The sequence below is a fragment of the Coloeus monedula genome (genome assembly GCF_965178545.1).
Source record: "Coloeus monedula genome assembly, chromosome: 5".
NCBI lineage: Eukaryota > Metazoa > Chordata > Aves > Passeriformes > Corvidae > Coloeus > Coloeus monedula.
This window is the reverse complement of record NC_138785.1, coordinates 51991396-52017763: the sequence shown is the minus strand read 5'-3', so window position 1 is coordinate 52017763 and position 26368 is coordinate 51991396. Positions and strand designations below refer to the sequence as shown.

Genomic DNA, 26368 nt, shown 5'->3' with positions numbered 1-26368 from the left:
AGAATTTCCAATGCATGATTTTTTACATTGCTTGCAATACACTATGCATGCCTTGAGATGATCATGAGGTGTGACTGAGATTTTCTTTTTTTTTTTTTTTTTATTTTCTAAATATATATTGGTTAAGAAGCAGCAGTTTCAAGCATACTACAAACCTCAGGAATGGGAAATGTAAAGAATGACAGACATGTTCAACGAGTCCTGATTCCTAACCCCTTATAGACCCAAGTGGACACCACTTTTCACAGCTTTTTCCTTTTTTAACATGTCTAGAAAATAGTCTCCTTTTACATTGTTTGATCTAGAATGAGACTCTAGGTTATGACACCCATTGGCAGTACATGAATTCTGTAACACAATTTTGCGGCCTTAGCCTGTGCAACACCAGCAACTTGAGCACTCAGCAAAAGGTAGGGAAATGCAATCAGTGAAGCAAGAGCACTCAGGTACAGTCTCATCCTCTGCCACTCCAACCCTGTGTCTTATTCTTTTGGCCTGGTGTCTTAGGAGGTGCATCAAGTCTTTTCCCCTGCATCTCTGAAGAATGATGGTTTCTTTGTCCTAATGAACAACCTGAAGTTGAGCTGTTAGGAAAGGTGTACGTTGAACCGGCTTGAATGCAGAGGGCAAAAAGGGCAAGTGAGGGTAAAATGCAGTTTCCTGCTCTTATAATGTTTGGCTAAAAACTACAGACTATAAGAAGTAGCAACTGCTATATAAAAAAATTAGAGGGCAAACACCATGTAAAAAGTCTCCAGGGTAACCTTCATATTTAAAGGACATTTTTTATAAAAAATGTATTTGGTATAGTTCTGGTGTGCTTTCAGTAAAAGCCCACATCAACAAGGAAAGCCACTTTTGCTGACTGTTTAAGATGGGCTTAGCTGGGCTAACATCTTGAGAGCTTTTCAGCCATTTGCAGCACATATCTATTTTAGTCATCTGTGTTTATTTTGTGCCGCTTACACGAAGTCTCCCTCAGCCAAGACTTGTGGCTATGCTGGATACTATTTCAGACTATGCCAGTTCAAAACAGTAAGACTCTAAAATGACCTGGTCAAGAGAATTATGCAGAAACTTGAATGACGAAAGAGTGTTTGAACTAATTATGTTGAAATAATTTGAGAATTTGCAACTTTTGCTATAAAAATCTAGTGACAAATCAAAATAGAAGAGAGATTAAAATAAAGCATGATTTGCTCTGTATCCCTCAGAGTTTTGATATAGCAACATAACTAAGCATGGACCATTACTTTGCAATTAGCTACTGAAGAGCAAAACACAAGTTTGCAATTCCCACAGTGGTTTGTAAGTAGAACTGTAAGCAGTTTATCAAAATGGGACCTTTCGCATTACAGAATTAGAAATGTTTTGGCTTAAAAAACATACTGCTCATTTTCATAAAATCTAGTATGAGAGAATTCTGAAGTCAGTTTTTGTAAAGCAAATAATACTGCACCAGAAGGAGACAGAAAAAGGATGTTTACTTGACATATTATTGGCTTGCTCTGACATTTCTGGCCACTCTAAGCAGTCATTAGCAGGTTTCAATCTTCGTGGAAGATGCTCTATGTATGATTATCCCTCACCACCACATAAACTGTGTTTTCAGTCTAGTTTTCAGACTTGAACTGACCCTTGGGCCGAGATCAGCCATGCCTATGCACAGAGCATCGATGCCCAGAGGAATAACATAAGGGAATCAGATTTTTATATTACAAAGTAAGTGAAAAAATGGGAAATAAAAAGGTTTAAATACAACATCATTCTTATCTAGAGATTTGCTGTCTTTTGCTAAAACTAAGACAGGAAGCATTTCCTCTGGGTACAAAGAATGTCCTTCACCATGATTCTTTCAAGTAACTATCCCCTTGCCTGACAGATTCCCCCCAATAAAACCACTTGCTGTCATTTGTTGTTCCTCACTCTTGAACTTTGGCTCTTCTTGTCAAAATAAGTTTTGCAGATGGAGGAGACTGAACAGGAGATAAAGTCATGCAAACTAACAGACCTGTCATTGTCTTTTGACAACTCCTGTGCATCTGCAGAGGATGGAAAGTCTTGTGATATTTTTCTTCTATGCTTACTTCCTCTTACGGAAGTTCCCAATTAACTGCTATATCCATAGAGTAAATAGTGAACCTAACATACAATAGTCAAATTGTTACATACCACCACCAAATCATAACAGATGGTGCCATGGGTATTACATACTAGAAATGATATTTATGAAGTCATAGCCAAAAATTTTAGATTTCTAGTGTTTCCTATGACTATTTGGAGATCATAATATGTGATTATTTACAGTGGCCATATTACAGAAATTTACGTGTGTGAAATGTTCATATTTTGACACCAAGAAGAACCCTGAAAAATCCACTTCAGGAAAATGATAGAACCTTCAGCATAAAATAATTCAATGCTACTTAAGCATGTATACACATAAACATTCTAAGAACTGTGTGTGTGAACAATATCTCCAAGTTAACCTAATAACCAGCAAAATATCTTTTAAAATATTATGCATATTAGAGATACACAGTTCACTGACATAAAATCTTCATGGTATTATGAATTAAGAAGGAAAAAACCAAACGAAACAAAGCCCTGCTTAGTCAAGCAAAATGAAAGACAGATAAATAATCAAGCCACATAACTAAGAGCTGGACTTTTCAACAGCTCTCGTTTGTAATCTTCTGTGGTGTTGCTAACAACACAGAGGAAGAAGAGTTTAAATGACAATAGCTTTTTTTCATTGTATAAGCATTAATTGTGCTATCAGATGAACTGAAGTCTGCATTTCAAATAGAGATTTAAACTATATGCTATATAAAACCCCAAAAGTAATGTATTCAACCACAAATTATACTTTGAATGCCACATACATTTTCTAAGAGTTTCAAAGTAAATATACCAATTAAACTAGAAGTTAAAATTATCATATTGGAAATTAAAATGAGAACTTCAGGTTCTAGAGGGAGACTTTTGGATCTCCTTCTGATTTTGGAATAGCAGTGTCATTCAAATCTCCCATACAGTTAATTCTAACAGAAATCCTCTGTATTTGATTATGTATTTTTTAACTCTACACATAATAGTCATGACTGAATATATCATAACTTCTTCAATAGCAGAAGCCTTAATTCTTATCAGTGTTTGTTTAGATAGGTATAAACAAATTAGTCCATAAAAATTAGTTTATTTTAACGCAAATGCAAGTTTAAAAAATCTACAATCAATCATGTGGGTTTTGCACAATGTCATTACTGGATTGAAAGTTACTCCTAAAAGTAACATTTTCATATTCGGGCATCTCCTATAATTACACTATAATTCTGTTAAATTTGATCTCATCTCTGAACTTCTGCATTTATAATGCTCAGTCTGAAGACAATTGCAAACACCTTGTTATACAATTTGCTCCAAAATCTTGTCGAGTACTGCCAGCTGTAACACCATTCAAATGTACTCTGGTGTGTTTTATACCTATCTAGGTTAAAAAGAATCAACCACTAAATATATATAGGGAACCCTTTTGGGTACGCAGCATGTTTGGATGTCTTTTTCTAACCCAGAGACAGAACAGATTGCTAGCTTTGTTTATCACAATGATTTTGAAGTTAAGGTTTTGAGGATCCAACTTTTAGAGGTAGTGGGCACCCAGTCTCCATTGAGACTTGTGGGGTTCAGCAATTTTGACAACCAGTGTCCACGTGGTTTTTTTAGCACAAATAGTAAAACTTCTGTTTCCTTATGTTGTATAAGACTGAGTGACAAAACAGCAACTTAGAAGGCAAACTCTCACTGAAGCATAAAAGTTAAAGATGCAAAAATGGCTTAGCAAGTCTCCTGCTGAGATCATACAACAGGTTACTTGAGGATAGTCTGGCTGCTGACTGAGATTTCTGAGACTTTTCTAGATTCTGTTAAATTATCGTAGCTAGTGATTTGGTCTTATAAATATTTAGGAGCATCTGCTTTGGTTTTTAGGAGAGATGAAATCTGGAATTTCCCTTTACTCCTCACAGTTTCAAGCACTAATTGGTATGAGCTTTTTGGAAAGTGAACACTGAGCAAAAAACTCCATTTCTGCAACTACGCAGAACATTGTTAGACTGCTCTTGGTGACTGCCCAAGAGCATGCACCTATTATGTGCTCTGTTCACATTCATAACACAGGAACTAGTGTTCCTCCAAAAGATCCATTTTTACCCACCTCACACTGCATGGAGCAGCCCAGGAACAAAATCTCACAGATGTTTGTGGCACTTGTAACTTTGGACACTACACACCTACACTGTTCATAACCAGAATCCTCCAGCCACAACAAACGGAACTGGCTGACCAGTGCCATTGAGTATCACTATCTTCTAGCAAAAAAGGAAAAGATAAAAAAATGCTGAATAGGGGTCAAAATTCTGAACCATGCTGGTTTAGATTCGCATCTAACAAGCCTAAGGAAAAAGGGCAGCCAACATGCATCCTCCTTTCTTCCTCCCAACTTTTGAACTTGGTCCTGGGGCTTCCTTTCTCACCACTTTAGCAGGTATTTAGAAGCCTCAAGGTTCAGAATCAACACAACTGTGGGATATAGCACAAACATCATGTTGAGAACAAAAAAAATACTTCTTGAGAAAGAACATATGTACAAACATCCATGTAAGGGCAGCAGGGAGAGCTCAAAAGATTTTGAAATTGTGCCTCTAACTGGGGAGCATGAGCTAGGATGGCTAGGCCTGATGTAAAGGCTCCACAGTAAGGACAACTATTCTCCACAGAAGCCTCAATTCTCTCTGCCTTTGTGTCAGCAGCACTAACCTTTAAACACTGCATAAGCAGACTGAAGGATGCAATTACACTCCTATACTCATTTTAAACTCTTATCTAGAATACTGCATCCAGTCTTGAGCTCTTCTACACCAGACATTTACAGATTGAAGTGAATTCAGTGTGGGGTCTCCAGGGGCAGAAGCACTTGCCCTGTAAGGAGAGGCTGAGGGAGCTTGGCTTGTTTGGCCCAGAGAAGAAACGGTTTTGGGAGACCTAACAGCAGTCCCCAGTACTTACAAAGAGGTTAGTGAGAGGACAGAGACAGCTCTTTACAGCACTGTATGGCAGACGGTATGATACATTCAACTAAAACATGGATAGAAAAAATTCTCTGTCACAAAGACTGCCAAATATTGGGGCAGGTTGCCCCAAGAAGCTGTGGAATTGCTATCCCTTGAAGGTTTTCAAGATTCAGCTAGAATAAAAGCCCTGAATGACCTGATCACTATCAGCCTTGCTTTGAGCAAGAGGTTGGCTTAGGTCATCTACTGAAGTTCCTTCCATCCTGAACAATTCTCGTAACACCAATAAATGGGCACACAGCCCTTTTCACTTTTTAGATCTCCAGTCCACAACCAAACCTGTTGACTGTTCAACAGTAAGAAAGTGGATCAACCTGTAATGACTCTTGAGTTTCAAGAAAGTACTGGCTGTACCACAATTGGGAACTACCAAAGGAAAATTGTATCATTTCCTATAAAGCATATGGAACTGGCTATACAGACATGCTCAATTTGTCTGGTGTCATTTTGGACTTTGGTGCAGCTGGCCACTACACAGATCTGGGGCTGGCAACTCCAGTTTTGATGCTTAGCCCAAGGGTCTGCTGGTCTGTGAGATGGAAAGTGCTTGTCATTTCCTCTTGTCCTGTAGGGTATCACTCTCCTTCTGCTGCAGCCACTGATGTAGCCCTCCCACTGCAAGAGCCTGGTCTGGAGTATTTTGGCTCCTAGTGTGGCCTGTGCATTTTGGAGACAGCGTTCTCTGTGCACAGGCCTAGGGTGCAATACGAGAACATGATGACACAAGTTCTGCAAGTGCTATGTTATGGACATGGGTGGGGAACTCCACTTACTCTGAGCAAAGTCATTCTGGAAAGTAAGATCAGCCAAGCTCTCCAAGAGTACACACTGGTACAGCATCTGCCTGGCTCTAAGTTCTTCCTCTGGCATTCCAGATGACTGTAATGATACACTCCAAGACTAATAAAGTGTGGACACTTTGGTTTTTGTATTCAGGGTGAACCAGGACTATACAAGTGCAACCCACACATTTGCATGAACAAGCTATATATACCTCTTGAAAAGTGCCATTTTAAAAAAGTTTCTTCTTTTGTGGATGCATGCATGTGGAAGTGGTTTAAGGACAACCACACAAATTAAGGGGAAGCCATACAAGGAGCAGCTGAGGTCACTTGGCTTATTCAGCCTGGAGAAGAGGAGACTGAGGGGAGACCTCATTGCAGTCTACAACTTCCTAGTGAGGGGAAGAGGAGGGGCAAACACTGACCCCTTCTCCATGGTGACCAACGATAGGACCTGAGGAAACAGCATGAAGCTGTGTTGAGGGGTTTAGGTTGGATACTAGGAAAACAGTCTTCCCCCAGAGAGTGGTTGGGCATTGGAACAGGCTCCCCAGGGAAGTGGTCACAGCACCAAGCCTGACAGAGTTCAAAAAGCGTTTGGACAATGCTCTGGGACACGTGGTGTGACTCTTGAGGATGGTGCTGTGTAGGGCCAGGAGCTGGACTCAATGATCCCTGTGGGTCTCTTCTAACTCAGAATATTATGTGATTCTATGATTCCTTATACCCAGACATACATTCTTTGGGGACTTAGATACTAACTCTACTCTTATCATAGGCTAGTGGATGTCATATTTTCCTGATAACCTTCCCAAAATACTGTTAAGAAACCTCTTGAAGAAGGGCCTGATCCTAGAGAATCTTCTTCACACACAACTGCCTTGAACAGCTGATGTACCCAGTAACTTAAAATTATACTAATTTAGGCCCTAAGAAAGAAAATATGATAAAAACAGGTTTATGAAAATCAACAAGGGGAAGTACATCAAATGAAGTTGATGTATAGTGTAATCTTGAAAAGAATTTAATCAAATTAGAGTTGTAATTAAGTTCACCTAATTGCTCACAGTTCATAATTGTTAATGTTATTTTAAAAAATATGTACTTTTACTTAGGAAAAAAAAAGAAGCACTTTGTTGCTTATTTTTTCAATAGACATTGAACTAAGTTCAATACAGAAAGAAAGAAATGTTGCTATTTTACAGGTCACAGAGCAATGTACATAACTTGCTTGAAGTTGCTCAACCTATCAATGACATAGCAAGAAACAGAACTCAAAACTCAGAATCAGTGAATTCCCAACTTCAGAACTATTTAAAGGGTAGTTTTAAAAATTTAGACATCATTATCTTGCCGTATGAGTACGTGGAACTTCATATGTGTGGAATTGCCTTGACCACAAAGACTTTGCTGGGTAATTTCTCTGGCTTTATGCAGACTGAAAAAAATGCATATAAAAGAAACATTTCAACAGAAACACTGTAAATGCTGTCAAAATGCAGCTCTGGGAAATAAACAGAAAGCTATAATTTGTATTGACTATTCAAAAGCTCATCAGAAAGATGGATACACAGATTCTAACTATACATGCAACTGAATAAGCAGATTCAAAAGCACCAGTAACTGCAAATCTGCAAGAGCTGAAGTAATGTCTGAATAACCACCCTTCCAAATATCCTCATGTTATCCTTACCAGATTAATCAGTCTTCGCATTGCATGTTCATGCGAGCAAATGCATTCACAGGGATCAAATCCACCTTCTGCCATGGTTCTCTGGATAAACCTGAACTTGTCTGTTAACACCTAAGAAGAATAAGAATAAAAGGACAATGAACTCTTTTTCAACTGACCTTATTTTCCAGAGACTCACACATGAAGTTTCAGTTCATTTAATGCCAGGGTGAAAAAAGCAAAACAAAGCAGGGTAATCCTATTATTCCTTTGGCAGCATGAATGAAGAATTCTGGTATGTGCAGTTACATTTTGATGTTGCTGAAAACACTGTCTCACACAAATTTTTTTTGCAAGACTGTGTGTGTCTCCCCTGGGTTTTCTCACATACCAAAATGAAATGCATCCTAACAAACACGAAGCACAAAGATTAAATTCTTGTCTCTCATCTGCACAGTGGGACTCTTAAGTGTACATATACAAATTGAAAGGTCAGGGGAACTTGTACTCCTAAACCCTAATAAACTGCTGGCATTCTCCCTCCAGATCAAGGTACAGGAAAATAATTTAAAACTCAGTAAGTTCTTTGCTAAAGGAAACAATCATCTTTGTTGTATAATGAAAGCAAGCAGCAGGGGTACAAAAGTGAACTTGGAAACGCTTTAAAAATGGAGCTATGCACACTAATTTTACATCAAAGAACTAGGTTAATCACTTAGCAATACAGAATGTTCAAAGAAACTGGAGTGGACATGGTAGGAAATCAATTCTAGATTATTCACCTGCTAAAACCACTTACACCAGACATGTAAAGCATGTTCAAACGTATACTTACTCTTTACCAATAACTTTTCAGTGATTTAATTAAGGGTCAAACCATGCAGCAGACTGCAAGGGATTTCTACCCTTATGGTCAAATCTGGGATTGCTTTCTCTCAAATGAGGACTCTCAGGATATATTAGGTAGTTCCGCAAATCCATACTTAAAAAATATTTTTAACTTGCTATCAGTAAAGCTGTATTCAACATGTGTTAGTGTTGCAGGCACTCAGGCTCTAATGTGACACAACTGGCAAGCTTAACAAACACAGCAGCCCAGAGCAGATACAACCTCCCAATTCCTAACACGAGTAGTTTATGAAGGTACCAGCCATTTGATAAGGGTGTGCTGAATCAACAGATGTGCTCTGCAGTCATTGCCTATAAAAACTTACAGCCTTGAGCATTTTACACATGAGCATTTTAATGTTTCAATGTCACTAGAACAAAGGAATAACCTACAGGAATAACCTGTATGTCTTCATTCAACTGAATATAACACCATTACAGTTCTACCCTCTCAGGGGAAGAAAAAAGCGAATGCATTTCAGAAGTCCTTCCTTTGTTAATGTCTACTACTCTTCTGAATAAACCTTTACTATGGTGGAGAAAGCCAGAGAGTAAAAGAAGGTGAAAGATATCTGTATCTTAATTATGGCGTTTGAACATTGATGCCCTTAACCTGCTAGGGTCTCCACTTTTTAAAAAGAAAACTGAAAAAGAAAAAAAAAAAAAAGGAAGTGATGGAAGAAATTTTTTTTGCCTAGACATTAAGAAAGCATAATCTGGTTATGCAGTGAGAAGATGACTGAGAGATCACTTGATCATGTAGTGCACAAGTACCTTAGAAAAGAAAAACAGGCCCAAGTATTGAATTCTTCAATGAAGAGTTAATCAAGAATCAGTAATTGGAAGATGTAATTAACCAGACTGAAAAGAAAAGAAAAATACATATTACTAAGTACAGAAGCACCGAAGGTCAGATATAATGTCCCCCAATATATAGGAGATCAGAGCAGATGATCTAATAACTTTTTTTGAGAGTTATTGTAAGGCTACTAGACTAACTTTCATGAAATTAATTCAGAACCACTAAAACCAGATGATAGCACAGAAGAAATTTTTTAACAGCACAGTCTCCCCGAATAATAAGCTCCTCTGCTTGGTATGGTGTTTCTAAAACTATCTTAGGATAAGGAACAGATAAAAGCACTGATTACTAAACAGTGCAAAGTAGGTTCTCTGGATATAATGCTGACATGCACAAGAAGGTATTTCAACAAGTGCAGTTGCAAAAAAATATTTAATTGTAATTTGAAATAATTTAGGGGTCAGTAACACATCATAATGTCTAACAGACAAGTGTTTATATTATAGAGGACTACACAAAACCCAAACATCAAGTAAGAGTCATCACCAATGAAAACAGACTAACATTCTCTATAGAACATACAAGTGAAAAAGGTTAGACAAAAAATTTACCCCAAGGCACTTGTACATGACAAATTACCTCAATGAGCTAAAGAAACCACAAGACGCATCACCAAGTAAAATGCCATCCAAACTTTGAACAAAAGATCTCTTACAAGCTTTCCCACCTTCACACAATGCTGAAACAAATCATCCTTTCTCTCCTCCAAGCTTATAACAAACTCTTTCATTGGCAAAGAACCAAAGATTGACCATGTATTTTGGGAACAGCACTAGGTTTTCCCCTAAAAAAGATGCTAAAATTGAGTTAATTTAATATGCTTAGAATCCAGGTAAGTAATTCCCCTTTAAGCAATTGTTTTTTGCCGAAACTGAAGAAAACAGTGATTTTATACATATCTGCCCAGTTATAAAGAAGAGAGAAACACTCTATACTATATGATGATTTTCACTTGTAAAATGACACTCTCATGTCCTTATTAGTCTTTAAAATATTCTTGGCTTAACTGTGTTATTTGTTAACACATTTCAAATACACAAAGCACTAAGCTCCGTAATCAGATTTTGAAGTTTATTAACGTTTTGTGACCCTGTCTAAGAATAAGACTTTTATATACCAAAAAGCAGGATTTCTCGGCTCCACTGAGTGCTCTTAGGCAGCCTGTTTGTATCAAAATCCTGTTCTAGAACTGCAGTGTGCTTCCTGCCTGCCTCCCGGTACTTGCAATTGTCTGATCTCACGTCAGCAGCTAACTTGTTCTGCCCAGCTCTGACCTCTTTGCTGTGAGTCACACAAGCTCTCCGCCTTTTGCAAATACAGTTGTTCTACATACAATCTATCAAAGAAAATGGGAGTATGTGCCCTGTTCTTTTCCTCATGACCTGGAGAAAGAAATAAGATGCTTGTAGTTTTACTTTACTTATTTTTTCTTGTATGTTTTTCTGTTTGTCGTCACCTTGTTTTCCTTGGAGTTGATAGAGTTGGTTTACATCAGTTGATAGGACCTCAGCAATTTGTAAGGCTATAATGTCAAATACCTGCAAGTCCTCTGACTGGCAGAGTGTCTTTTACTCAATTTAAAATTACCATATTTTGGATTGGCCATACTGCTAGCACAGTATTTAAATCACAGGGTTTACAAACAGCTGGAAGACATAGTCAGTAAATATGCCAAAGCTCTCTACAATAACAGCTGAGAAGATATCTATTATAGCCTCCAGACTAGCAAACTGATAGAGAGCATAATAAAGGAGAGAATTAGTAAACATGAACAAATATGATGTACCATCAGCGAGTCAATATCACCATTTCAGTGCAAAGAGGCCCAAAGAGGTAATCATAAACAGAACTACTGAAATTAAAATACTGTGGTCGGAGCTTGAATTACTGTAATTCAGGAGTGAAGTGGAGGATGGTCTCTGATGATTTAAGTCAGAAATAAAAGCCCCTCATTCCTTTTGACTTGAGTACCTATTTGAAATTGTAGTCAATGAAGCCATATGGAAAATATTTCTAGTCTCTCATGATTTAAAAAATAGCAATCTCATTTATAGTAACTATTGTAAACTGTTTATTTTATTGTCTTCCCCACTCCCAGCCCTACAGCAGTGTGTTATATTTTATATACCCTACTATCAAACCCACCATCTTTATGGCTGAAATCTGGCTGGGGGGTTTTCATACCTGGAGATTGTCCTGTATTTTAAATTATTGCAATGACCATACATTATTTCCCAATTCTGCAACACCATTCCCGAGTAAATAGCATGCAACTGGCAGGCTCCAGGAGACAGAAATTATACTCTGCCTTGCTCCACTGTAATAATTATAAAACTGAATTCCTTTCTATCATGAAGGCAAACAAGAATTTTTGCCCATTTTCCATGCACTAAATGCCCTCCAATATTACTCTAACATGATGCTGATTAGCAGGATTGCCAAAGTGTACACATTGGTCATCTCTACTCCTTCATATAAAAGACTGCGTAAAAATATTTATCACTCCAGTATTCAAAGAAGAACTCACTTCATATGATCAATAAATCAGAGTTACTACAGATTTATCATGGACTAAACCAGGCATCTTCAGCATCAAAACATTAAGCTCATTAACTCTTTTCTTTCCTGGATCCAGGCACTTAAAATGTAGACTATCACAAACATGATACATACCATGGCTGGAGATTCCCCTGCTAAGAACTATTTTCTCTATGTTGCTATTTTCCTGAAGACTGAAGGGTAAGAAATCCTTGGGAGCCAAATACCTCATAGCACAGCAGGCAAGTAACAGAATCTTGCCACATTACTTTAAAGAGAAACAAAAGCCTATTCAGATCCTCACTACTGTTTTTCAGCCAACTGCAATAACTTGGAACACAATTGTGAAATAACGCTAAGAAGCCATCAAGTTAATTTCGCTTCTGAGTTCAGTTCAGGAGAAGTGTAGCAGAACAAATGAAAATATGTATCAAATTTAATATAAAATTATAGAAAAAAACCAAATTAATTGCTCTGCCTCTGCAGGCATTATGAAAAATTATAAAGGGCTAAAATAGCAAAAGCCATGCACAAAACATGAATCATTCACTGCCTCAAAGATAAAATGCTCATTTTCATCTGTCAGATGTGGAAACCCTCTCTCCTACACTTGTCTGTAATCTACTAAAGTATACAGGTTTCCTTAAAAATAATGTGTTCCCTTGCCTTTTTACCTGCATCAAAGCCACATTAGCATCCATGTCTTCTTACAATACCTGACCCTTTTTGTAATTACTCTATTTCACAGCATGCTCCAAGTTTGGTTATTTTGTATAATCTTACCCATCTCCAAATGACCTCCAAATATTCTCTTCTAGAATCTAAAACCTCTTGCACGTTGGCCTCATATAGAATAAAATAACACTCTTGCAATCCTGCACATCAAGTCCAGGAAACTACCAGGCACTGGGACTCTGTGACCATAGTACCCATTAACTCAGGGAGTGAAAAATTGCTTCAAGCAATAAGAGACTGATGTGATAAGCTCCTCCTAAGTCTCCTGATCACTGCTTTTATAGGAATCACTTCTCCTTGGCCACTCTGCCCCCCTAGGTACTGCTAGCACTCATGGGGCAATTGGCATCCCTGCTGACTCATTACTGGGCATTTCAAAATGCCTCTGGGTACAATTGGTCACTCCAAAGTCTGTGTCTAATCCTGCCTCTTCTAGGGAGTGGATCCACTGAACCCTGCCTAGTCATACAGAGTCCAACACAACACCTATTAGTTGTACAGTAAAATAATAGATAAAGATATCTGCAGTAGGGTAACATTGTTTACTAGTGACCAGCTAACCAAGAGAAGCCAAAATATTCAAAAACAGTGAATCCCAGACAAACTCGGAATTTTCTGTATTTGTTATATAATGCCTTTTCCCGTTGATTTCCATCTTTCGTAGTATTTGTACTTCATGCACACCCACCCTCCCATAGAATCCTGAGTGGTTTGTTACTCTTTTGATGAACTATCTACATCCAACTCACTAGACTATTATTTAACTTCCCATTATTTCAGTCGTACAGCTAAACTTTGGGAGTAAGACAGGGCAGAGAATTTTATCCACTGATTTCTGCATCATGTGTTTCTTCAGAATGGATTGGAGCATAGAGGGGGAAAATAATATGCATGGATTTTGGAGTTTTCTCTTTAAAAAGTCAAACAGATGTATGTGTACATAGGACTGGCTGATTTCACCTGCACACAGCTTTGTGAAATTTCTAGTTCAATTGCTACTACTGCAACACATTTCCTATCACCAAAGTGATATAAAGGAGGAACAAAGCAAAAATGGTAGCAGAGCCATTCAAAAAGCAAAGGAAGGGAATAACTAAACACTGGATAAAACTCCAGGACAGTGTAAGGAAACAAAATCATTAGTAGTTGAGTAGGGAAGAAACTTCACAAAAGAAACTATGAGAATAGGGAGAAAAAAAAGAGAAAAATAAGCAGTACTTTAAAATAAATAAATGCTGTTCTGTCTGAAGTTAACGGGTGCACGATTCTAAGGCAACAGAACCCACACTAAAGACAAAGACACCACACTAAATCGAAATTAATCCAGAAGCCAAGGGCCTGGCATAAGAAACCAGTGGAATGGTCTTAATTTTTTATACAAAAGTTTTAAATTGTTAGGGTTATAAAACTAGCAAAAATAAGCTTGAAGTTTTCTAGGAAAACTTCCTTTACAAAGCAACTTGCACTGTTCAAACAAGGCTAAAAATAGCCTCTGTAAAGAAGAATCTTGTATACTAATTGATACTAATTAAAACATTCCAAGGATCCGTTCTCCTCTATTACTGTAATTTAGATAGTTCAAGTAAATATTCCCTCATAGAACTAAAGTCTAAAACATGGCAACATTATATCTGGCTTTTTTATAATGTTGATTTTTAATCCCTTTTATTATAAGGGATTTTATTAACAAACCAAGAGAAGCTCTCTCTCGTCATCTCTTTCACACTTACAGCTGCACCCTGTTTTTACTGGAACAAATACTATGACTCTCATAGGATTTAGTGCACCAGGATCTAGTAGTTCTGCTTGACAACAGATCTCTAGAGGACTATTGATGATCTTTTTTTACCAGGCCTCCTCCTGGGCATAAAACTGAATTTTCAGGACAAAAGAAAACCAACTGGCTGACTGGGCAGCAAAACCAAAACAGCAGGATATAACTGTGGGCCCTGCCAGAAGGAGAGCTGCCACAGTAACGTGTGGCTCCAATTACAGCTTTCTTCAACTAATTGTCCCAGTTCAGATCATCCATTTAGCTTTTCCAGGGAAAAGAGCTGCAATGATTTTGATGGGTGATTCCAAAGTGGGTTCCTAGACATAGCAACACTTTCATGGTATAAAGCAATCATCTCCACTCTCCTTTTAACTCCAGGGGGTGGGGGGAGAGCAGCTGGTTTTGTACTTGAAAGCATCAGCCTGTCTCCCTGGACTTCCAGCCAGTAGCCTAATGAGTTGGCAAGTATTTTCTTGCACAACTTTTCTCAGGATAATTAACAAGATCTAAGATTAACTCTTCAATGCAGATTAAGCTAAGCCAGTTCCTTTCCTCATAGAAAAGTCTGTGCTTACCCACACACACAGATGGATGCAACTAGTGGAGTTCTTGTTGGATTCAACAGAGACACCAAGTTGACTGACACTGGTCAAGCAGGAGTTGGAGACCCCAGGAGGAGTTCCACAAGGGAAATGCTCACCCAGCCACATCCTGCTCAAGGCATAGTAGTTGGGTAACTTTGCTCCTCTCCCACAAACCACCTTGTAAGTAAACAATGAATTAATTTTCCAGTGTCATTCATCTGGTGTTTCTTAAAAATGCGAATATAATACAAAACAGCTCCTTAAATATAGGACAAGGCCAAAGAAACTAAGAAATGCTGAGCCAGCCACTAAAGGATACTGCAGTGACATCTGAAACCAGGGAAGGAGCTTTTGAGCAGGGACAGACTTGAAGGTGAGAAGTAAGTGGTAAAGCTCTCCCTGATGGTTTTTTCTAGTGGTCTTACAAGACTACTGGAGCACTGATACATCCCTTGTCTCCACAGCACAACTTCACTACTGTGACCACCACAACATTCTGAGCATTGCTAACATTTTCACCCTGAAGTGGACAATTGGAGTTGCTCTGAGTGGGGAAGAATATTCTTCTGAGCCAATGTGACAACAACAGTGCTAGCACCTAGAGCAGTGAAGCAGGAATCACAGCATAAAAACTTCAACTACCTATAATAATGGTCAAAGCCCTTTCACAGCCAAGCATCGCAACCCGTCTCAAACTGAAGTATGTGAAAAAGTTCACACCCCTTCAAAGAGTGGCAGGATCTAATAAGAACCTGGCAGGAAACTTACTATTTTTGGGCTAAGTTAACCAAGGTGACAGGTATGCTGAGGTGCATCAGTTCAACACAGAATGGCATATCAGGGAAATACAGAAGATTATACAGATGCTTCTTTCAGCTTAGTTAAGTCTTGTCAGTGTCAAGTACAACTCTCAGAGGACAAGAACCCACACACTGAAACTCCTCATTGTTCCATTACTCTTTCCCCCCTTCCCTTTCATGGCCAAATCCCAGTATATCAGGACAAAGAGAGATTTCAGGCTTTAAAGGCAATAAGGCTGATGTCAGTGACCAAAACTGAACTCCCCAAGGGAGCTAAATAAGATCCACCAAGATTTAAAAAAGCTATTTACTTATTCCCATGCAGGTGGCTCAACATTTCCTCTGGGCAACACTTGAAAAGGAGCTAATTATGCACATACAGTCATGGACCAAAAAAGAAGTCCAGCTATTTTAGAATTCATTTACTGATATTTGATATAGAATGTTATTACCAAACTCCAGCTGTCAGTTTTGGTCATTCTTTTGTTAAAATGATGACATTTTCAGAAAGAAAGCTCTTGGAATATGAAAGCTAATTAAGAGAAGATGTCAATGACACAGAACATTGTCCAAGAATAATACCCTCTTTCTGCTAAGTAAATGCTTCAGCTTCTTCTAGTGAAGGAGACTGACAATGGTCTAGGACAACAAAGTTATTCCTATTGCACTGAGCGACTAATGGCTATTTATCATTTTATTTCACATATGTTAATGCAAAAAGGTGAGTTATCCTCTGTAAAATTAACAACACATTATATTTCAGCCAGTTTACAGAGCAAACTGCGAGCCCTCTCCTGTGATCTTCAGTAAGGCAAGAACTCCCACTGCCTTTCATGGTTCTTCCACTTCAATAGTAAGCAGAAAACCTAGGCAAATTTGTTTACTCTCCTGCTTTTTGTTAGTATCTGGTATTACAGACTGCCTCACTGCTTGCTGACATTCCTCTTCCCATTCCCAAACAACTGCCAATCTCCTAAATTCAGCACCCCTGCAGCTGTGTGAGTGATGCACTGCTGCAGGAAGCAACACATATTGAACCCCAAAACGCTGCTGGAAGCACTTCTGCACCAGCCCTGCAAGGACACCCATGCTGTGCCATGCCAGCCAGGGCCAAAGGCTTGCGTTGCTTTGGAAGGCCTGATTCTGAGTAAGTGGCTACACATGGAAGAGGAGCAGACCTTCCAGGAGGCAGACCTGCTTTTGCAGGGAAGCAAAAAAAAAGAATATTCCTTGCAGATGGAAAATGGCAGAGGTGAGGGTCTCGTACCAGCCCCCCATTGGAAGTAGAACAGGGAACCTGACTTTGCTGTTGATTACCCCGCCTGAGAGATGTTTCGCGCTTAACTTTTGGGCTTCATAATACAAAATGAATAATTTACTTTAAAAAGTATTTAAAAAGTATTTAAAAAGTATGCTCCTGTAAGAAAGTATATAACCTATTGTGCACGGTTTGGCCATTGAAACATGACTTTGTCCGGTCTGTAAAAGAAAAAGGTTATGCTGAGACACGTCAAAGGGGCCCTGATCTAACCATGAGCAGCCAGGCAGTTACCGCAGCTCAGGTGACCTGCAGGAACTCATTATTTCAATTTTTTTTTTTTTGAGTGTTAATAATTCAGAAATTTTTAGACATTTTGTCTCTTTGCAAAATTAAACATGAAAAATAGTCTCTTATTCACTCCTTTACAAAAACCATACTGTTTCAAAATAAATAAAAATGAATTTTTTTCCACCATATTGAGGCAGCAAATGCAGTCCTAAACCATGAGCTATTAAGCTTTTTTATACTAGTATATTAAGAGTACAATTGTTTACTTTACAAAATACCTTACTAAATCCTTAAAACTGTAAAAACACACTATTCCTTAATGTTACTCTGATCACATACAAACACAATATTATACTGAAATTCTTTGGAATACTTTCATTTTTTTTTTCTCCAGGGATGACATATGTTTCTAATCACTTGCCACTGAGCAAACAGATTTAACAGGGTAGCAGCATGCTGAGAAAGATAGCAGGATTTTCAATTTTCAGATGAAAGCAGCTCTATTCCCTGGCAGCCCTACTCCTAACCCCTTCAGGCCAGATCAAATTTTATCTGAAGCTAGCTGGTGCCTGTCTTCAACTTCAATGGAAGTTGCATCAAGTTTTTTACATAGGTGCAGTAAACAATTTGAAGCTTATCAATTAGAATTTTTAAAATCAGTACTTATACCAGAGGGGATCTGTAGCAATTAACAGGATTTCTGGACTTGGTTATTTACGTATACTTATCTAACAGATGACCCAGTTTTTACCAGAGACTATCATCCATCTAATTCAGCAGACTCACAGACTAGTTTAGATTATCAAAAGGAAAGTGCTATGCAAATGACACAACTCTCCCCTGCACCTACTAGCAACAGATTTTTAAATCCATATTAATTTGCACAACAAAAACCTATGGTGCTGTTTCACAAGATCAGGATTAGTTCACAACACACATCTTACCTTTGGCTCCACAGTTTTCACACAAAAAATATGCATCTTTCATCTTTACAGTTTTGTTCCACATACTAATTTGAAGCTAAACCATCTGACAATCTCCATGGCTCAAAAAAGTCTCTTTTATATAAGAAATATAATAAGAAGAATATTTCTAGATTTCGCAGAACTCTCTGATAAAAAGCTTACCTAGTATTTTCAAACAGGGGTGCTTAATTACAGGTGACATCTGATCAGTCTCATCTAGATACCAGGATGAGGAACCCCTAACAACACTATAATCACTTGCACAGGAATTCTTGTTAAACTAAGGCTGCTCACATCAGGAACCCTTCTTTCACACTTGATTTAGTTTAACTGTTTGAAGAACCCCAAATGTTCTTCACATAGTCATGTAATTTCATTCAGACAGTTGTTATTTAGGTAAAAAAACCTCTTAATGTGTGAAAAAAATACATAAATTATTTTATCAAGTTGTCTAAAAATATTGCCCTGCTAAAAATAATGATTTTATTATTAACTAACAGGAAATATATGAAAATACACATGTGAATGTATGAAAAAATAAGACCAAAGCTATAATACTAGAGGTCTGTATTTGACAAAGATTCAACAAATAAAGTAAATTAATATTGTGGCTGCTTATGTCATGTAAGTGGTTGGTGCAACATTTTTGTCCAGTTTTTCTGTTTTTTTTCTGATAAAAATAATTTCTTTCTCGGACAGCTCAGTGCTTTGGATCTGACATTTGCCTAGAAGCTTTATAAAGTAAGAATGAAACTATATTTAGCTCAAGAAAGCCATGCTTTTTTAATGCATGCAAAGCTGCAGAAGAATCAGAACTAATCTTAATGAGGAAAACTTTTATCAAGCGTAATTCTAACTGTTCCCACCCAAATGGGACTAATTTGTTCCATTATCTGTAAAAATACCAGTTAGACACTTAAATGAAAGCTTCTGAAGCATATCTGTTCAATTAACAACAATGCAAATGTACAATCACTCAATCATGCCAGGGGCTGCTCCCCCAAGCATCTTCAAATCTTTCATGAAAAGCCCTATCAATCATCACTAAGGGACCTTTTTCTTGCCTCAGCCTCAGCCAGTAGTATGGAATAGGTAGTGGGAATAGGGAAGAGGATAGAACCATATTTCTCCACTGTACTGCTCGCAGAGCCACTGTTCTGTCAGCAGAAGTAAGATTAACACAGCTAACACACGCTGATCCTTCTCATATCCCCGACTGTATTCATTCATGATGAGGAGCTAAGGAGTCTTACTTCAAATGAGGCTCATTGGGAACTGGGGAAGCTAGCTGTTGATGAGTCAAGGCATCCAAGCTGAAGGAGCTCTTCTGGGAAAAAAATTCCTTTTTCTTTTTTCCTGAACCAGGACTGCAAGATTCAGCTCTGTGATAGAGCCCTAAAAAGTTTTCTTAGCTTCCACTGTACTTCTAGAGGGTTTGGGAGTACTTGGATTTTACAAGAAGTATCAGCATTTTGCAGAATCAGGGGCCTCATTAACAACTAGATAGATCTGTATGCATTCATAAATTGAATCTCTAACCTAGGAAGCTAAAACAGAGAGTGTGTTTAATATCAAGTGTAACATCAGGTATGTAAATGCAAATATGCAGAGTGTTTAACAGCACGTATGCAAAGTAGGCTCACAGGCTCTCTGAGCTGTGTTCCAAGCATAATATGGGCAGATGACATAAAGTTTTATATGCATAAATGCATCTGCCAAAACATTTTCGTATTTGTTGTGATGAACAATCTGATAAATGCTTAAAACATACAGAGTAAGAATTTGATACTTGGTATTGTCAGGGCACTGTACAGTTTCGCCATTCACATGCATTTATAAGAAGAGAAGATCTTGCTACTTTCATTGCACCGGCCCTGTGAAGGCTCATGTTAGGTCAAATTCTGGTATGACAAGCTACAGCAGAGACAAAACTTCGTCTTTAAGAATGTATGTCAAGTACCTATAATATCTAGGAGGGAAAATTCTGAAACACAAACATAGTTTTATTACACATCTGTTATGCAAATAACATTCACACACCACTTATTCTGAAGTTTAAATATATGAAGGTAGGAAATGAGAAGTTAATAACAAAACCAGAAGTCAGTTAGAAACTAACTTCCTCCAAAACCAAATACTAGCTTTTTGAAAGCAGGTAAAATAGTTTCAAAATTATTAAAACATAATGAAATTTTAAAAATGTAGAATACTTCTTTAACAACAATTGTATTATTCTCGTTTTTGCCTTAGAACAAAAGAATATGGACTGCAGAATATTGGTCATGTAACTGGGCCATGCAGCTTGGAACTTAATGGACTTGATTGTGGTTTACGTAAGGTGTTGCAAAACCATCACAATCTGCACAATATAAGTAATTTCATAGAACCTTGTCTATTTATTTCTATAGTCAGCAAAATACTATCTAACTAGGCTAAAAAAAGATCTACCCAGAGCTACATAACTGCTGCTACCATCATCTCAGTTCTACAGTAGACCTCGGGGCTTATGCTCCCGAGTGGGTCAGGGATGTCCCTGCCTGTCAGAGAAGCACATGCAACAACTCAGTGTTACCAATAACACATCAGTAAAACTTTGCCGTTTTTTAGCTCCTTATACGAAATGACCTTAAACCACTTAAAATACAGAACTCTGTACCACACAAGAGTTAGGCAAACATTGTAAATCTTGTCTTTTACAAAGGGCAAAAAGAACCAAAAATGTTGGACTCACCCACCAGGTGAGGCAGGGGAAGGAACAGTGGTAAGAAGTGAACCAACTAATGTACTGCTAACACTACAATTACTTTTATTTTGCAAACTGCTTCTACCATTTCAAGCCTCGCTGTCAGCAACAGGGTCACTTTTTAAAATCAAAGACTGATTTATTTCATCTCATCAAGTCACAGGAAGTGGATGAATTTATCACGGATATAGGAAGAAATAAAAAAGTGAAACTGATCTCTCACGCTTCTGATTTTTTGAGCTTATATCTGCTTTTGGAATGTAACATAAATGAGTAAAGGGGGATAGCACTCTAACAGCCAAGCATTTAAAGACTTCTAATACATAACCCACTATTACTCACTAAAGATACACACCATCCCCAGTAAGCACACTAACAACAGTAATGTAAAATCCTATAAAGACCAAAATGTTAGATGTCCTTGCCTCTAAAAACTGGAGATGGTTTTCAAGACTTATATATCTGCACAGATATGGTTGTTCAGACAGTATACAACACAAATAGTCTACAATCTAAAAGGCAATCCTGAAGACACCTGACTAGACAAACAGGTGTTTGCCAGGAAACCAAAGTTTTTGATGCAGGTCTTGCACCACATTCTTGTAGAAGGGCTGGTTAGCCAAGGCCTCAGAACTGCTATGGAAGGCAGAGGCTGAGCTGCAGGGCAGGACAGTTGGGGAACCCAGGGCAGTGACAGCAGCAGAGAAATAACCGTATCTTGTGGTCTCCAAGGCCAATATACCCTTTCCCCGTGGATTCCCCAGGAATCACATATTCGAGCACACATGAAGAGTTCCCGGCAGTAACCCTATCTTCAATAAATTAACGGCAGTGTGATACTGTTTATTTTTCACATTACATTGTTTCATCTCTTCCCCCTTCCGCTGCACCCTGTTCCTAAAGCGGGGAGCAGCCTGGGAGTACATAACCCTGGTGTCTGCATGCCACTGCCAGCTTCTTTAAAGAGAGAAAACTAACCCTCTTTGGCTCAAAGTATCAGACTGAGATCCTTTAAGAAAAAAAGGAAAATCGACAGAAGAGTGCACTTCGCACTAAAACCCCCAATAACCAGAAAAAACACAACCAGACCAGCTGTTAAGAAGACGAGCCGACGTTTTTCTGGTTTGGGAAAAAAAAGGAGAGCTGCCCAATACTGAGCGGAGCGGCTCCGGCTCTCCCGGTGTTTACCTTCCCAGGCACCCGGCGAAGCGCCCGGCGGCGGGGACATTTCCGCACTTCAACAGGCTTGAAGTTACCCCGCAGCCCCCACAGGGGCTCCGCCGCCACTCCCCGGCCCGCGCCGCGCCCGACGGACGGAGGGTCGGGCGGGGGTGTCCGCACAAACCCTCGGCCGCCGCCAGCCCGCGCCCTCCCCGGCCCCGCCGCGGCGGCCCCGCTCACCGTGCTCTGGCCACCGTCGCGGAGGGCTGCGGGGGCGGGGGCAGGGCGGCCGGGCGGGCAGGGGCGGCCCCGCGGCTCGGCCCCGCGGCTCGGGCCGGCTCACACGTCAGCCCGCGCCACGAGACCCGGATCTGCCGGATCCCGGCTCCCGGCGGCGGGGCCGGGGCGGCGCCGCGCGGTCCCGCCCTCCGCTCCCGCCCCTCCGCCCGGCACGGGAGCCCGAGCCCTGCTGCGGGCAGAGGCAGCAGCGTTCCGGGCTGCGCTGTCCGGCCGGGCCGGGCCGGGCCGGGCCGGGCCGGGCCAGGCTCGGGGGCCGCGGTAGCGCGACGTGCCGGGCGGCCGCAGTGCTGAGCAACGCGTCGGCCATAAAATAGAGCTCCAGTAGGTTAGCGCAGAGAGATGCAGGGACAGAACTGCTCTGGGGCCAGGTGTGCCTGCGGGTCCGCCACAGCCCCCGCGGCCAGGGCTCCGCGGCCCGTCACAAACACGGTCACTTCGGCTGCTTGGCCCCAGCCATCCCCATCAAAGTACGAGGGAATTTACAGTGTAGTTTCTCATCTAGAAATCTAAAGCCTGTTCAGGAGCTCGTGACTCACGGGCTTCCGAACAATTAAAGCATCCATCAAAATAAGTATTTAAATGCTGTGAATGAAGTTATAAAGGAAAATTTCAGATTGTGGCCTCTCAGTCTGCCAAGGAGAGGGGGTGTCATGCTCTCAGTACAGAAAGATGGGCCACATCCTGTCTTGAGGACACTGATACCATGCAATAATGGAATGGGATTATACAGAGAAGAAAATCTTGTCCCCGCAGTATTTCCAAGGCTGGGTTACCTCCTCCAAGACAGGAAACAAGGACAGTACTGTAATTAGAGTGAGAAAGGAGGGTTGGATAGAAGTTGCAAGTGCTCTCAGGTTGGTACCTCTGACCACTGCTGTACTGTCTGATATGACCCACATACAGCTGTTCTCATTACTATTTGCAGTTGTCATGGGGTTTTCAAGCCTCCTTTCATGGCAACAGCTTTTTTCCTGAAAGTATTTTTCAAACTTTGGGTGTTTAGCCTATGTTACTTTGCCAAGTCTTGGATGTATTGCCAGTTGGCAGCCTTGCATGTCCAACCATCATTGGTGTGCAGAGCCACCTCTCTCTGAAAGATGCAGGTAAGCTAACTCTGCTCAGTTAGGGTTGGCCCTGGACATATCCATTCCACTTCTGAGAGGCAGCAGGTAGGCTACCTTTGTCTAGCAATGCCACACAGTCCTGATTTGCTGTGGATCCCATGTTTCAGCCCTTTCTCTTGTCTTAGCATCCAACTAAACAGCAGCAATACTGAAATGGGAGGCAAGGCACTGACACAAAGCCAGGCCATCACACAAAAAAGCTAAACTATGCAGAGCTTGTATCATCTTGTTTACCTCAATCCAGGGAACTAAGCCTCTGGTAAGGCACTAGGGATGCTAAAATTTATCTTTAATTTGGAAATATGAAACTATATCCCTACAATGTTTCTTGGGAGAACAGGCTTCTTGACAGCCTGTTCAGGAGTTTGGACTGCAACCATGAACATCATCAATATCAAGGTACACTTGGCTTGAAGTATACTTTGTCCTGGCCAACCACTAAGCTAATCCAGACAATGGTGTCAGATGGTAGTCATAGGCAGAATGATCAACTGTTAGCTGCATCTGTCCTTCCAGCTCTCCCTCAACCATCCTCCTAACCCTTCATCAGGAACAAGCCACCCTTGAAACAAGCAAAGGCAGCTTCTCAACACCATTAAGCGTCTTGCATGTCTGTCTCCCACACCTCCTACACACATTTTCTAGAAAACAGATCTGAGAACCTGAAATCCCCAAACCAGACACAGCTTACCATCAGTCCTGGCTCAAACAAGAGAGGAGAGCAATGCTAACTACACAATAGCAGAGAGGAAGGTTTCTCCTGCCATGCTGAGGCAGGAATGCCAAACACATCTATTTTCTTGCCTAATAGCTCTTGGACAAAGTCAAACAGAAATTGCTGAAATGATAGCAGGCATTCTTGGAGCAACCATGGAAACTGAGAAGAGAATCTCAGTGATTGATTCTTGGAGAACTGAATTTGAACAATCCTAGAACTGGAAGGGCAAGACTAAGTGAGCTGGACCAGCAGCATGAGATGCCCTGTCAGAAATAATATGAGCCTGCAAAGAGTCTATATAGGAGAGGCAGGAATTGATGGTGATGACAACTGAGTGATCTACAAGAAAGCAGTATGCAATGATGGCACTTACAACTAGAGCTGGGATGTCTTCCTCACTTTGAATTAAATGCAGCCTCCTCAAACCTCAGCACATCCCATCTTTCTGGCTCATTTCTCACATCACCCCATCCAGGTACTTGCATTATATCTGGTAATGTCTTGAAATTGTGTCTTGAAGAGGTGTGCAAGCAGCACTACCTGGCTGGCCAGCCAGCACCCCTAGATGAGATACAACTACCTCTCCCTACTCTCATTTCTTCACCCCATGTTGTTACTGAAAAGCTCAGCATATCTGGAAATAGTTTTACGTAACTGGTCTCAGTGAAAAGCTGAGGGTTTTTTAGTATTCTGCATTATTTGCACTTTTTGACAGCAAAATAGCAATTATTGTCCTGATTATTTTTCTTTGTTCAACATATGTTTCCATTGGCATTGTTGGAATAAGGGAAGCTGATGGGCGTAATGAAGGATGGATTTGTGAAAGGGTTATCCTCATGTATGAAACTTCAGAGGATGAACTGTCAAGGAAGAGGGGCAGGCAACAGGAACCACAGAAAGAAGAGACCAGGAACAAGAGAAACAATGCATAAGCTTATTGCTTTCAAATCAGCAAGAATGTACACGTAAGCAGAAGTAGCTGGGTATTGTACATAAAACATTCTGCCAGAGCATCCCTCAGAATTTGGCCCTCCTGGTTCCCACGGGCAAATGAACAAGCCATTGCAGGCACTGATTCTATCTCAGCTTCCTACTCCCAGGCTTCAGCCATCTGCTTCCCCTTACACACACAAATTTAGTGCACAATACAGCAGTAAAACAAGATCCTGATATGGAGGCTGTTTTCAGACTCACTCTATGAAGTCTCTGTTCTGGCAGTCAAACTATGATGAAAACAGTGATGACTTAGACTACTTTATGAACAAAGGCATGAGATGCATTCAAAATCAGCTAGTAACAAGGTCAGAATAGTGAATCCCCTGATTTTGGCACACTAGAAGAATTGTGATGCCCACTGCCAAGCTAAAACTATGAAGACAACTCTGCTTAAAGGGCAGAGGGTGGTAATATTCCTTCCACCAAAACCTTGTACAATGGAGGAGGGTGGAAGTTGAGCAAAACTTACTATGACATTCTCTATGTCCATCATCTCAAAGTAGTGTGGGTTGAGCATTTTGTGAAGCAACAGGCAGGTGTCACATTCCACATCACAGTGCTAGCTTTCAACTTTTCTACCCCAGTAGGCAATGGAAAAGTAGGAGTCATGTTGGTGATCTAACTTGCCAAATAATGAATGAGCTTGTTTACAGACACTGAAGAATGTTACTTTTCCTATTCTGAAGTGCTTTTTCTGCTGATGTTCTCATCTTTGCTGCATAAGTCATGTCACTAGGCATTGTATCACTGACATCCAGATACTCTGTGGAGTGGAAATTCTTCATCTGCAATACATGCAGTTTCAGGAGATCTGAAAAATGACCTAGAAATGGGGCAAATTCTCTTAATGTAACTCCTTTTCTGTCTGCTCCCTCTTTTCTTGTATGAAGTTCATAATGAGTAGATAACACTATTCCTAGAAGAAATCTGCAGAAAACTCTGCTGTAAATTTTGATACCAATGAGCCATTTGGAAGAGGTCTGCAAAATGGTCTGAAAATGGCACCTAGGAAGTGGAAAGGAAAAGATTATTAACTACCCTTGTT

At 39.9% G+C, this 26368-nt stretch overlaps 1 protein-coding gene across 2 annotated transcripts in view; it reads right to left on the bottom strand.

Annotated features, from left to right (window-relative positions):
- Positions 1-22553, bottom strand: part of SMIM14 (small integral membrane protein 14) — a 41122-nt gene extending 18569 nt beyond the window's left edge. The window contains exons 1-3 of one of the 2 annotated variants that reach the window (XM_082281499.1): positions 22426-22456; positions 9249-9335; positions 7608-7718 (exon numbers count right to left, since the gene is read on the bottom strand). In XM_082281499.1, coding sequence (XP_082137625.1) covers positions 7608-7682 — 75 coding nt within the window. In that variant the 5' untranslated portion in view covers positions 7683-7718; positions 9249-9335; positions 22426-22456. Of the gene's footprint in view, positions 1-7607; positions 7719-9248; positions 9336-22425 lie in introns of both variants that reach the window. The other variant, XM_082281498.1, reaches the window with a different exon arrangement.
- Between the last annotated feature and the right edge of the window lie 3815 nt (positions 22554-26368).